This window comes from Alexandromys fortis, unplaced genomic scaffold (assembly GCF_014885135.2).
Source record: "Alexandromys fortis isolate MF-2015 unplaced genomic scaffold, M_Fortis_MF-2015_v1.1 scaffold_7, whole genome shotgun sequence".
Classification (NCBI taxonomy): Eukaryota; Metazoa; Chordata; class Mammalia; order Rodentia; family Cricetidae; genus Alexandromys; species Alexandromys fortis.
The window spans coordinates 3,725,085-3,738,161 of record NW_026067920.1 but is presented as its reverse complement, the minus strand read 5'-3'; the positions used below and the strand labels follow the sequence as shown (position 1 = coordinate 3,738,161).

General features: G+C 41.8%; 1 protein-coding gene across 8 annotated transcripts in view; it reads left to right on the top strand.

Annotated features, from left to right (window-relative positions):
• Grk4 (G protein-coupled receptor kinase 4) overlaps positions 1–13,077 on the top strand; it is a 69,796-nt gene that overhangs the window by 54,267 nt on the left and 2,452 nt on the right. For 2 of the 8 annotated variants that reach the window (XM_050140907.1, XM_050140906.1), the window contains exons 12-15: positions 5,202–5,410; positions 10,327–10,470; positions 11,699–11,836; positions 12,342–12,479. In XM_050140907.1, the coding sequence (XP_049996864.1) occupies positions 5,202–5,410; positions 10,327–10,470; positions 11,699–11,836; positions 12,342–12,479 (629 nt within the window). Of the gene's footprint in view, positions 1–5,201; positions 5,411–10,326; positions 10,471–11,698; positions 11,837–12,341; positions 13,055–13,077 lie in introns of those variants that run through there. The other 6 variants (XM_050140909.1, XM_050140911.1, XM_050140904.1 and 3 more) reach the window with 4 other exon arrangements.

Sequence of the window (13,077 nt, the reverse complement as noted above, 5' to 3'; positions counted from 1 at the left end):
CTAATTCTCGCACCTGGTCTAGCCCATTTCTAATGATGTTTGTAAGCACCCCAAGGTGCGCTTACCGGAAAGATTCTAGCCTAAGTCCATCGTGGGTTGCAGCTGCCTGGGAGAGCTGAGCATGGCGTCTCTGCTCCAGCAGAGCTGTCCGGTCTCTCCGGGAGCAGGGCAGAGTCTGACCTCACTTCCTCTTCCGCCCAGAATTCTATTCTGTTTCCTCCTCCCATCTATGCTCTAAGCTAAGCCAAGCAGTTTCTTTATTGCTCAGCCAATGAAATCAACAGATTGATATATGACACTCCCACATCAGTGTGAAGGTGTCAGATCCCCTGGAACTGAATCTTCAGACAGTTGTGAGCTGCCATGTGGGTGCTGAGAACTGAACCCGGGATCTCTGGAAGAGCAGTCAGTACTCTTAACTGCTGAGCCATCTCTCCAGCCCCTTGGACAGGTTTTTAAAGTATGTTCTTATGATTCTCTGGATCTCCTTTATGTCTGTTGTTATGTCCTCCTTTTCCTTTCTGATTTTCTTAATTTGGATATTCTCTCTCTCACACTTTTTAGTTAATTTGGGTAAGGGTTTGTCAGTCTTACTGATTTTTTTTCAAAGAACTCTTTGCTTCATTGACTCTTTGTATTGTTCCCTTTGTATCTATTTTATTGATTTCAGTGCTTGGTTATTTTTTCTTTCCATCTACTCCTTTTGGGTGTGATTTCTTCTTTTTGCTCTAGAGCAGTGGTTCTAAATTTCCTAATGTTGTGACCCTTTAATACAGTTCCTCATGTTGTAGTGTGACCCCCAACAAAAATATATTGTTGCTCCTTCTACTGTTATGAATCATAGTATAAGACCTCAAGGTTGAAAATCACTGTTCGAGAGTTTTCAGGTGTGCTATTAAGTTGCTAGTATGAGATTACACTTTTTTTTTTTTTAAACTTAGGGCCATGAACTTATCTTACAACTACTTTTATTGTGTCCCATATATTTGGATATGATGTATATTCATTTTCATTCAATTCTAGAAAATCTTTAATTTTTTTTTATCCTTTGACCTGTTTTTTATTCAGTAGAGAGAGTCGTTCAGTTTCCATGACTTTGTAAGATTTCTTTTGTTGATATTGTTGTTGATATCCAGCCTCAATCTGTGGTGGTCTGATAGGATGCAGGGAGCTATTTCAATTTTCTTGTGTCTGTTCAGACTTACTTTATGTCCAAGTTTGTGGTCAATTTTGGAGTAAGTTCCATGGGGTGCACAGAAGAAGGTCTATTCTTTTGTTGTTGAGCAAAATGTTCTGTAAATATCTGATAGATCCATTTGGTTTATAACATGATAGCTCTAGCATTTTTTTTTGTTTAGTTTTTTCTAGATGACCTGTTCCTTTGTGAGAATGTGGTACCAAAGTCTCTCACTATCATATTATTGTGAAATATTTATTTACACTGTATGAAGATGTATCACTGTGATTGCTTTAATAAAGAGCAGAATGGGCAGTAGCTAAACAGGAGAAAGTAGGTAAGATTTCTGGAGGGAGAACTCTGGGAAGAAGAGATGCAGGGAGATGTCGGTGAGACATGGAGCAAGTCACACATATGGTACGAGAGATAACTGAGCCATGTGGCAGAATGTAGATTTTAAAAAATGTGAGTTAGTTAAGTTATAAGAACTTAATTTACAACTTAACAAGCCAAAGCTTAAGGCCAAGCTTTCATAATTAATAAGTCTCTGTGTCATTATTTACAGGCTGGTAGTCCAAGAAAGTCCAATGGAAAAGTTGCTACATCAGTGTGTGAGGGGCAATGTGTGATTTAAGCTGTAGTAGCGTTTCTTTTTTTGTTTTTGTTTGTTTTGTTTTGTTTTTGAGACATGGTTTCTCTGTGTAGCTTTGGAGCCTGTCCTGGAACTCACTCTGTAGACCAGGCTGGCCTGAACTCACAGAGATCTACCTGCCTCTGCCTCCTGAATGCTGGGATTAAAGGCATGCACCACCACCACCAGTGTGTAGTAGTGTTTCGTTTACAAAAATTAGTGTTCTTGTGTTTGGGACATAGATGGTAAGAATTGAAAGGTCTTCTTGGTGAATTTTTACTTTCATAAGTATGTAGTGTCCTTCCCTATCTCTTCGAATTAGTTTTGGTTTGAAGTCTGTTTTATCAGATATTAAAATGGCTACACCAGCTTGTTTCTTAGGTTCATTAGCTTGGAATATCTTTTTTCTGAAGCAATGTCTATCTTTAATGTTGAGGTGTATTTCTTGGATGCGGGAAATGAATGGGTCCTGTTTTTGCATCCATTCTGTTAGTCTTCGTTATTTTATTAGGGGGAATTGAGACAGAGATATTGAAAGATTTCAATGACCAATGAATGTTGAATTCTGTTTTGTTGTTTATGGTGGTGATCTTTTTTTTTTGTTTTGTTTTTCGAGACAGGGTTTCTCTGTGGTTTTGGAGCCTGTCCTGGAACTAGCTCTTGTAGACCAGGCTGGTCTCGAACTCACAGAGATCCGCCTGCCTCTGCCTCCCGAGTGCTGGGATATGGTGGTGATCTTAGTGTGTGTGTGTGTGTGTGTGCATTTGTTTCCCTTCCTTTAATTTTAATAGTCTGGGATTATTTATTCCCTGTGTTTTCATGGTTGTGTTGGAATTTTCCTTCTAGCACTCTCTGTAGGACTGAGTTTGTAGAAAGTATTGCTTAAATTTTATTTTATCTTGGAATATCTTATTTTTCTATCTATGGTAATTTAGAGTCTTGCTGGATATAGTAGTCTGGACTTAACATCTTCCATATCAGAGTCTGCAAAGGTCTGGGTGATTATATCTCGTTTTTTTTAATATTTATTATGTATACAATATTCTGTCTGTGTATATGTCTGCAAGACAGAAGAGGGCACCAGACCTCTACAGATGGTTGTGAGCCACCATGTGGTTGCCGGGAATTGAACTCAGGACCTTTGGAAGAGCAGGCAATGCTCTTAACCACTGAGCCATCTCTCCAGCCCGATTATATCTCGTTTTGTCTCTGTTGGATGAGTATTTTTCCCTTGGTTTCTACTTTCTCCCTGAACTTTAGGAGAATGTTGCGATTATACGGAATTTCCTCTGGACCTGATTCCTGGCATGCTCAGCTGTTGTGTTCCCAGGGTATGCCTGCTAGGTTTGAGAGGCTGGGATGAGTTCAGGGAAAGAAGTCTGGAGGAGATCTTTATGATCTGTTTGGTCAGAGAAGAAAGGGAGACCACAGCAAGTTTACTGTTATAGAACTGGGGATGAGACTGGAGGGACTGGATCTGGAGGAGTGAAGGAGAGGTGTCAATCCACTGTCAGCCTACTTGTCCTCATAGGCGTGGCTCTTGGGGGAGTACAGGTTCCTGCTAGGGTTTGGGTACTGGGACAAAGCAACAAGGGGGGGCAGTAAGAAGGGGAGGATCTGTGGGATCCACAGGGGATGTGAACAAGGCAAGGAAGGCTTGCCCAGGTGTTCTTCTGCAGAGCTGGGGATAAGACTGGAGATTGGCTCTGGAGGAACAGAGAGCTATGAGACATCTTTTTTTTTTTAAATATTTATTTATTTATTATGTATACAATATTCTGTCTGTGTGTATGCCTAAAGTCTAGAAGAGGGTGCCAGACCTCATTACAGATGGTTGTGAGCCACCATGTGGTTGCTGGGAATTGAACTCAGGACCTTTGAAAGAGCAGGCAATGCTCTTAACCACTGAGCCATCTCTCCAGCCCTGAGACATCTTTTTTAAGCAACTGATAATATGGCTATATTTTAACAAAGAAATATGAACTGTATGTAAAAATTATAGTTGGTACTGTGAAAAATATGGAGTTTTCAGTTATAAAAATTAAGGAACTCTGATATAAAAAATAATTGGGGAAACAGAGACTATAAAAATATTCCAACACCTGTGTTGTCTGTGTAGCAGCGGCTGAGCTCATGAGTGCTCAGGTTGTTAGAATGACAACTGATGCTGCTTCCCTAAAGAATGACTGTTTCCTAACATGAACTCTATTACTTTCTAATGTTATCTAACATTAAAAGTTAGCCCGGCATCTTTGCAAATGCTTTGAGCATCAGGAGCAATGGTTCTCAACCTTCCTAATGTTATGACCCTTTAATATAGTTTATGTTGTGATGACCCCCAACCATAAAATTATTTTTGCTACTACTTCATAACTAATTTTGCTACTCTTAGGAATTGCAATGTCGAGTATCTGTGTTTCCGATGGTCTTTGGCTACCCCTGTGAAAGGGTCGGTCAACCCCCAAAGGATTTGCGCTCCACACATTGAGAACCACTAATCTAGAGTGTCTGAGGAAATTTTTTTTTTTTTTAGTCTGCAGCCTTCTTTTTATAACGAGGAGTGGTGTCCATAGAGACTCCCAAGTTTTTGTGGTTCTGTGAAGGCAGAATCAGAAAGGCCACAGTTTCCTCATGCAGCTGGTATCCCATGCATGTGGGCACAACAAATCCTATCTACCTGATTCCTGGGAAATCAGTCATGTTCAGATTATTTCAAAGATGTATGGGCAATGAATGCTAGCCTACCCTTAGTAGCTTCTAAGGGCATGGTGGGTCTCTCAGAGCCTGAAATTCCTCCCCTTGCAGGTTTCTGGGGTTTCTTCTGACTTGGGAACAGATGGCTCTGCACTTGAGGCACCCATGGGAACAGTCGAGTGGAGGGAGCACCCCAGGAGGCAAGCTTTATTTCCAGTACCATTTTACCATATTACCTACCCTGCAGCTGTCAAGTTTATAAAGTATAGATATAGATACAACTTCAATTATCCTTTCCACATCAAATAATCCAACTATTTGAAGTGTATAAGTCAGTGGATATTAGTCCACTTACAGTTGTGCATCCATCATTACTATTACTTTGTCTAATTTCAGAACATCCTTTAATCACTTCAGATTTTAATGATGCATTAGCAACCACCTACTCATCACTTTCTACTCCTGGGCCTTTCAACCATGAGTTTATGTTCAGTCTCTCTGGATTTGTATATTCTGTAAATGCCATATAAATATAATCATATGATCTTTGGCCATTTGTGTTTTTTTAAAACTTAGCATGTTTTTAAGCTTCTTAGATCATGTTGTAACAAACATTAAATAAATAATATATTGCTTGGAGTTAGTCATAAGTATTTAAAACTAAAATTTAATAAAAAAATTTCTGTATTTGTTATGTAGCTCCAGAAATTATCAATAATGAAAGGTATTCATTTAGTCCCGATTGGTGGGGACTTGGCTGTCTGCTATATGAAATGATTGAGGGACACTCTCCATTCAAAAAATACAAAGAGAAAGTCAGCCGGGAGGAGCTGGAAAGAAGAGTGAAGAATGAAACTGAAGAGTACTCTGAGAAGTTTTCAGAGGATGCCAAGTCCATCTGCAGCATGGTGGGTCAGCTTTCACAGAGATGGGGAAGTGATTACCTCGCTTCATCTAGTTCTTTTGATGGTTCAGAAGACAGTAGTCAAGTAGGCAGGCAGTCTTCAGAGAAGCAGGGCAGTGGTCCCCTTCCCAGCTTATAACCCTGATTCAGCAACAAGACCCAGTGCAGGTGAATTCAGCCTGGCCTCTTAGTAACCAGCCCTCTTCCTGGTGTGCTTGCCTGGAATTTCATCTCAGGTAGACAATGAGAGCGGAGAGCAAAGTGCCCAGCCCAGGCTTGGGAAATGACCACTCGATGAACTAGAGAAAAGCAGTGGAAAATTCGTGACTCCCCTCCTATATTGATGTTGTTGAAAGGAAGAATGGTGTCAAGTCACTCTGTTTTCAGAAACTTATGTGAAATTCAATATAAAACTAATTTCCAATGTGTTTTGAAATGAGAATATTGTCTCTGCCCATTTTTTTTTAAAATCATCACAGACACTCCGATTTGAAGTAATGTCTGGGCTAGACTGACATGCACCTTACAGATTTGATGATTGCTTTAGGACTGTCACCTTCCATGTGACACGATGATGCCAGAGAGCAAGTTTTAACCCGTGATGACAGAAGGAACCAGTAGCAGATGGGTGCCGTCTGTCCTCAGGGCACCCAGTTTTTCACCAACTGCTGGTTGCCCTTACACTAGAAATTGTCACTTGCTTACCTTAATATGGTGCCTATAGGCTTTCTTTTTTTCTTTTGAGGCCTGTCCTTTGTAGCATCTTTAAAGTTTTTCTTTCAACAAGGAAACACCTTCTATCTTCCTAGTACTCTCCCAGGCACTGGGACTGCAGCAGTGAGTAAGAGAGGGAAGAAGTCCTGGCTCTTCAGTGTTCTGATTTTGTTGCAGGGTGGGTAGCCTCTAACAGTAAGCAGAACAAATATGACAAATGGACTGGCTGCCAGAGAACAATGCGTATTCTGGAGAATTAGAAGCATGGGGGCTGATGAGACACCATATTTGGTAGGATTTGGGGGGACAAAGAGCTGAAAAAAATGTGTGGGCACAGATGTGGCGTAGATAGCATTGATAGAAGAGCAGATGTGAGCAGTGTTCAGACTCCGGATGGATCTTGTAGGAATTGCTGAAGTGGTTAAAGAGGGGTCAAGGCTGAATCTCAACCTGATAGAGCAGCATCACTTAATGGGGAAAACACAGATACTTGTCTGGGGAGGTGTACTTGCTAGACCAAAAGCCTTGGGTATGGGAAAGAGAGGCACTAGTGTACAAGGAAGATGTGAGCAGTTTTTAGTTTAGGGGCAGTGAAAGTGGCAGATTTGCAGTGGGACTTCTGTTTTCTTATGCCCTCAGCATCATCGGGGCAAGGATAGGGAGAGAAATGTTGCAAGTATGGGTACAGATAAGGTACACAGCACCATTTAGAGAAGATGAAGCCGAAGAGCTGGGGGAATCAAGAGGCTTCCTCGTAGGCATCAAGTGCATGCATAGGGAGATGCTTTCCATAACCCATTGGTGTTTTATTCCTGCCCTGCTCTGTGCAGTGACATGGGCCTAGAGACAGCAGAGACCTATCTTTGCCCTGCTCTCCAGTTTGGGCAGGTAGGGATGATGAAGCAGGTATGGAGACTTGCAGGGAAGCTTGCTGGGTGCAAAAGAGAACTTGAGTACTGGATCATACAGTCTTAAGTTGATGAAGAAAAGTGACATAGAGAAAGGCAAGTAGGAAGACAGTAGGTGATTCTAGCCAAGTGTGAGCTGTGGGTTGTTGGAATTGAGGCATCCCAGACCAGGCTTAGAACAAGTGGAGGGATACATAGACAAGAAAGTTTTTTTTAAAAGATTTATTTATTATGTATAAAGTATTCTGTCTGCTTAGATGCCTACAGTCAGGAAGAGGGCACCAAATCTCATTACAGATGGTTGTGAGCCACCATGTGGTTGCTGGGAATTGAACTCAGGACCTCTGGAAGAGCAGCCAGTGCTCTTAACCTCTGAGCCATCTTCCCAGCCCCCGACAAGGAAGTTTTTGAGAAGCAGCTGATGAGGCCATGCTAGTCCTGAGGAACCTAGCTCAGGGAGAGAGTGGCTTGGCAAAGTAGGAGATAACGGGGTGGGCCTTTGTGGGTGCGAGAATGGCCAACAATTATGCCTATTACTGAACTATAGTGGTAACTTATGTGAGTTGATACTATCTGGGGAATAATTATTTAGAGTGCTTCATTTTGTTTCCATATACAAAATGGTGGGTGTTACGGATTTGTCATTGAGCTGTGGGATCCTTCTGGCTTTCTTCCCAGCTAGCCTACTCAGCTTGTAGCTGACAGCATTTCAGTGTTTTGATCAAGCTACTTTTGCATTTGGCTTTGTAAATATTGACTGAGTGCTTGCTGTACACAGGACACTGACAGAGCTGTAATGTGAAAGCAGAGATGGAGCCTGCCCCTAAAGAGCTCATAGTTTAATCTTAGGCCTACATTCTTAAGAATGACTAACAGGCAGAATTTGGGTACTGTAAATTTAAGAAGGGCTCAAGGGTTTCAAGGATGAAATTCTTGTTATGCCAAAGGCCCTGGGGAAGAATGTAGGGTTTGAGCAAAGGATAGCCTTTTATTATTGTTGTTTTGAGTCAGGGTTTCTCTGTGTAGTCTTGGCCATCTTTGAACTTGCTCTGTAGACCACGCTGGTCTTGAATTTAGAGATTCACCTGCCTCTGCCTCCCAAGTACTGGGACTAAAGGCGTGCATCACCACCACCCGGATAAAGAACAGCTTTTGTAAGTAGGCTAATTTTGCAATTGGCCTAGTCTTAGCATCCTCTGTCTTACCTCTCTAAGCCTCATTCTGTTGTCTATAAGATGTAGATGAGACAAGATGCTGGGAGGATAAAAGCAAGTAATGAAGGTAAGTTGTTGAGATACATATTCCTTGTCCTAGTTTTTTTCCTGTTGTTGTGATAAAACACCCTGATAAAAACAACTGAAGGGAGAAAGGGCTTATTTGACTCATAACTGCAGGTTATAGTCTGTCACTGCAGGGAAGTCAAGGCAGCTGGAACTGAAGCAACTAGTCACATCACATCTACCCCCAACAACAAAGACCAATGAATTAATACAAAAATACCAGTTCTCATCTGCCTATCTCCATTCAATCCAGGACCTAGACCATCAAATGTGCAGCCCACATTAAGAGTGGGTCTTCCTACTTCAGTTAATTCAATTAAGAAAATCCCTCACAAGAATGCCAGAAGTCCTACACTCGGGACCGTTTTCTTCTTACTGGGTTGCCTTGTCCAGCCTTGATATGAGGGTTTGTGCCTAGTCTTAATGTAATTTGTTATGATTTATTCAGTTGATATCTCTGAGAGGCCTGGTTTTTTCTTTCTTTTTGAAAGGCATGGAGGAGGAGTGGATCTGGGGGAGAGGGGAAGTAGGAGGCAGACTAGGAGGAGTGGAGGGAGGGGAAACTTTGGTTAAGATGTAATGTATCAAAGTTAAAAATAAAATAAAAAGAATGCATACAAGTAAACCTAATCTGGGCAATGCTCTTTAAGACTCCCTTTTCAGGTGATTCTAGATTGTGTCCATTTAACAGCTAAAATTAACCTTCATGTTTAGTAACTACTGAGAAGAGAAATAACTGGCTCTTAAACAATGGGTTACATTTCCCACAGATGGATTGTAGGAAAGCATCTTAGGATACATGGATAACTTGCCCGAGAGCAGAGAGGGGGTTATGCAGAGGGACAAGAACTGGAGCCAATTTTTTTTGAGTGATAGTAATTGTGAAGGAAGACTTATTTGAATTTGTGACAGTTGTAAACATGTAAAGAATACTTTTAAAAGTCTGTTAGACGTGTAGGAGACACATGGCTATAACCCCAGCACTCTGGAGGTGCAGATATGCATATGACGATTTTGAAATCAACTTAGGCTACAAGATCCTATCTTGGAAAAAACCAGTGGCCCAGGAGATGGTTCAGTGGGTTAAAAAATTCATCACATAAGCCTGATGACCTGAGCTGTATCTCCAGAATCTATGCCAAAAGCCAGATGTGCTGGCACACATCTGTAATCCCTAGGGTAAGAAAAGGTGGTAGAGATAGGAGGATCATCTGGAAGTTTGTGGGGTCAGCTAGCCTGGAATACACAATGCAACAGCAGAAACAATGAGGCACCCTGCCTCAACAAAGTGGAAGGCAAGGATAGATTTCCGACCTCCACACATGCACTGTGGCATGTACTTACACTCACACAAGTACATAAATAAAACTAAAAAGGGGGAAAACAGAGATGATGATGGAGACGGGAGAGAAACAGAGACAGGGAGTTTATATAGTTTCTAAAAGGGGGCTTACTCAATTTTTTATTCACTTGGGGTCCTTAGTACTCCAATGAATAAAGGTTTCTTTTTATAAATTCAATGGCATTAATATATTGTTTCTGAATTCATAACTCTATTTCCTTAATTATCCCTTAGTTTTTATAACATTTTTATTTGAAGGTTAGTTTATTCAGATTGCTGGGTTCTTTGTTTTGTTTTGTTTTTCAGATAGCATCTGTATAACACTAGCTGTCTTAGAACTCATTATGTAGTTCAGGCTGGCCTCAGACTCACAGAGAGATCCACTTGTCTCTGTCCAGGTGCTGAGATTAAAGGGGTACACAATGAGGCACAGCATTTCAAGCTTCGAGCTCATGATCACTCGTGGCAAGACTTGAGTTTTACCTGTTGTGAAACCATAACCTACTTAGTTAAGTCTGAAATTGTACAGTGTGGTTGATACTTGGAAACTGTAGTGGCTATTTGTTTGAATATATGTCCTTTCTGCCACTCCTACTTCTTATGTTGTTAAAGAGGACAGTTTTGAGTTTACATTTCAATCCTAATAGCTTCACTTGACTGTTTCTCTTTTGTGTAGTTACTCATCAAGGATCCAAGACATCGACTAGGCTGTCAGAATGATGGAGGTGGAGCTGCTGTTGTAAAGCAGCACCCAGTGTTCAAGGACATTAACTTCAGCAGGCTGGAAGCAAATATGTTAGATCCCCCTTTCTATCCTGATGTAAGTATGCTACCTAGAGTAGCTAGGTCCGAAAAACACTGATTCCTATAGCAATCTTTTGGTTAAAACACTCTTGATACAGCCAGCATGTGAGTTCTGCTCTGTGAGGTCTATTATTTATTTCTGCTGCTTCTTCTGCCTATATCCCACCCACCACCTCCACAGCCTCAGGCAGACCTTAGTAGTTCTCTGACTCCCAGGCCTGGGGCCTGCAGTCTGTCACTGCTGGGATAGCTAAACTCCTGTCCTCCCAATTCTCAGTGCCATTTCAGACCTCCTTAGCATGCCCTTCAAGGCTCTCTGTGTGCCAGTGTTCTTGTTCAGATCTCAGTACTCCGTTCACCTTCCTACCTGTGTTCACTCATCGCACTGAGTGCACACAGCTGCTTGGTTCTGGAATGTGCATCCCTCCGGAGCTGTCACATGTGCGCTTCCTCATGAGTATGCTATTGAGATCAAAAGTACAGGGACTGGTGCTTGTCTGTGTCTGGTTTATAATATAGTAATAATAACTGAATGTGGTAAAATAGTACATAATAAGTGAACTACTGATGAACGGATAATGGAATGAAGATAGCCTGGACTCCACCATTAACAGTCAGCTATAGACACATTCTAAAATTGGAAAGATAAGTTAAATTTTCATTGTTGGACAGAATTTAGATCTACAATTGATATTTTTTCTATTTTTATTTTATTTAAAAAATATCTTTTTTCATTTTACATACAAATCCCAGTTCCCACTCCCTCCTCTCCTCCTGTTGCCTCCACCTGCTCTTCCCCCCATCCAATCCCCCATCCACTTCTCAGAGAGAGGTAAGGCACATTGCTTTGAAGAAGGATCATGGCCCTCCCTACTGTATCTAGGCTGAGCAAGATATTTATCAAAAGTGAATGGGTTCCAAAAAGCTAGTACAAGCAGTGAACAGGGTAGGAGGAAAAATGTGTAGATTTTGTAATTAAGGGATCTCAGAGCTACTTTAGGACTGGGAATGTAGATAAGTGGTAGAGTGCTTGCCCAACAAGTGCAAGCCCTATGCTCAATTCTCAGTGACTGATATAACATCTGGGGGTGGTCAAGGCAGCCAGATTGTGAATTCAGGGAGATCCTAGGCTACCCATTCCTGTTTCAAAAATCCAGAAAGAAACAAAACCATACAACAAAACAAGAAAAGAGTTACTCTAGTTGTCTCACAGGTTGATGCCTCTCTTTGTTCTTGGTGCCCAGCCTCAGGCCATTTATTGTAAGGATATCTTGGATATTGGGCAGTTCTCTGTGGTGAAAGGAGTCAACCTGGACAGCAGTGATGAAACCTTCTATGCCCAATTTGCTACAGGGTGTGTCACCATCCCCTGGCAGAATGAGGTACTGCTCTTTCTAACAGAGTAGGTTTATTCTAGTTGCATCAATGACCTGTGTATGTGTGTGTGTGTGTCTGCAAAATACATTTATGCAAAAGATTTGACCATGAGGACTAGATGATGGGTAAGCCAAGACTGTATCAGTAGTTGCCAGAGGCATGACAGCTACTCTGGTCTCAATTACATGAGGCAGGCAAAAGGTGATCTTAGGATTTGCCTGTCACCCTGGAGTCCAGCTTCCTAAGCAGCGCTAACTGGCTGCTTGGCTCCATTGGAATTAGCTTTATTTCGGTGGGGGGGGGGAGTTCACTTAGAGAAAGGGAAACAAGAGGCCACTTTATTCCAAGAAGAGGTCAGAAACCAGGAATCCAGGAATGTGGAGCCAGAGAAAGTCTGGGAACTATGATGTGCCCCACATTGTCATCAGGTGCTGGGTGGGAGCCAATAATGTGGGGAGATCACTGACTCCCTGGTGTCTCCAAAGCCTATCCTGTCTCCTGTGCACACAGATGATTGAATCTGGATGTTTCAAGGACATCAATGAAATTGAAGATGAGGGAGATTTGCCAGCATATAAAAAACAGAAGACGTGTCCCTCCATTCTCAGACCAAAGAGAAATTTCTTCCGTAGACTCTTCAGAAGAGGGGTAAAAACATATTTTGTAAAAAGTAAACTGTTGTGGCTGGGGTTCTGCTTAGGATAGAACATTTGCGTAGTGTGAGCAAGGGCTTTGGTTCTAAGAAACAGTGGGCATGTGAATTCACACCCTCCACATGTCTGTATGTGTATCAGAAGGAAAATCTTTTCTAAGGGAAAAATCCTCTCCCCTTTTTTGTTTTTGTTTTTTTGAGACAGGGTTTCTCTGTAGCCCTGGCTGTCCTAGAACTCATTCTGTAGACCAGGCTGGTCTCTAACTCGGGGATCTGTCTGCCTCTGCCTCCTGAGTACTGGGATTAAAGGTGTGTACCACTAGTTACTTTCTTTCCTTTCTGCAATGCCTCATATAAGAAATTTCAACCTGGGTGTAGCTCACATGTAGGAGGCTGAGGTAGAAGAATCACTGTGAGTTTGAAGCCAGCTCACTACATAGTGAGTCATTATCAGAGAGAAGGAAGAAGAAAGGAAGAGACAAGTAGACAGATAAGCAGACACACACACACACACACACACACACACACACACACACACACACAGAGAGAGAGAGAGAGAGAGAGAGAGAGAGAGAGAGAGAGAGAGAGAGAGAG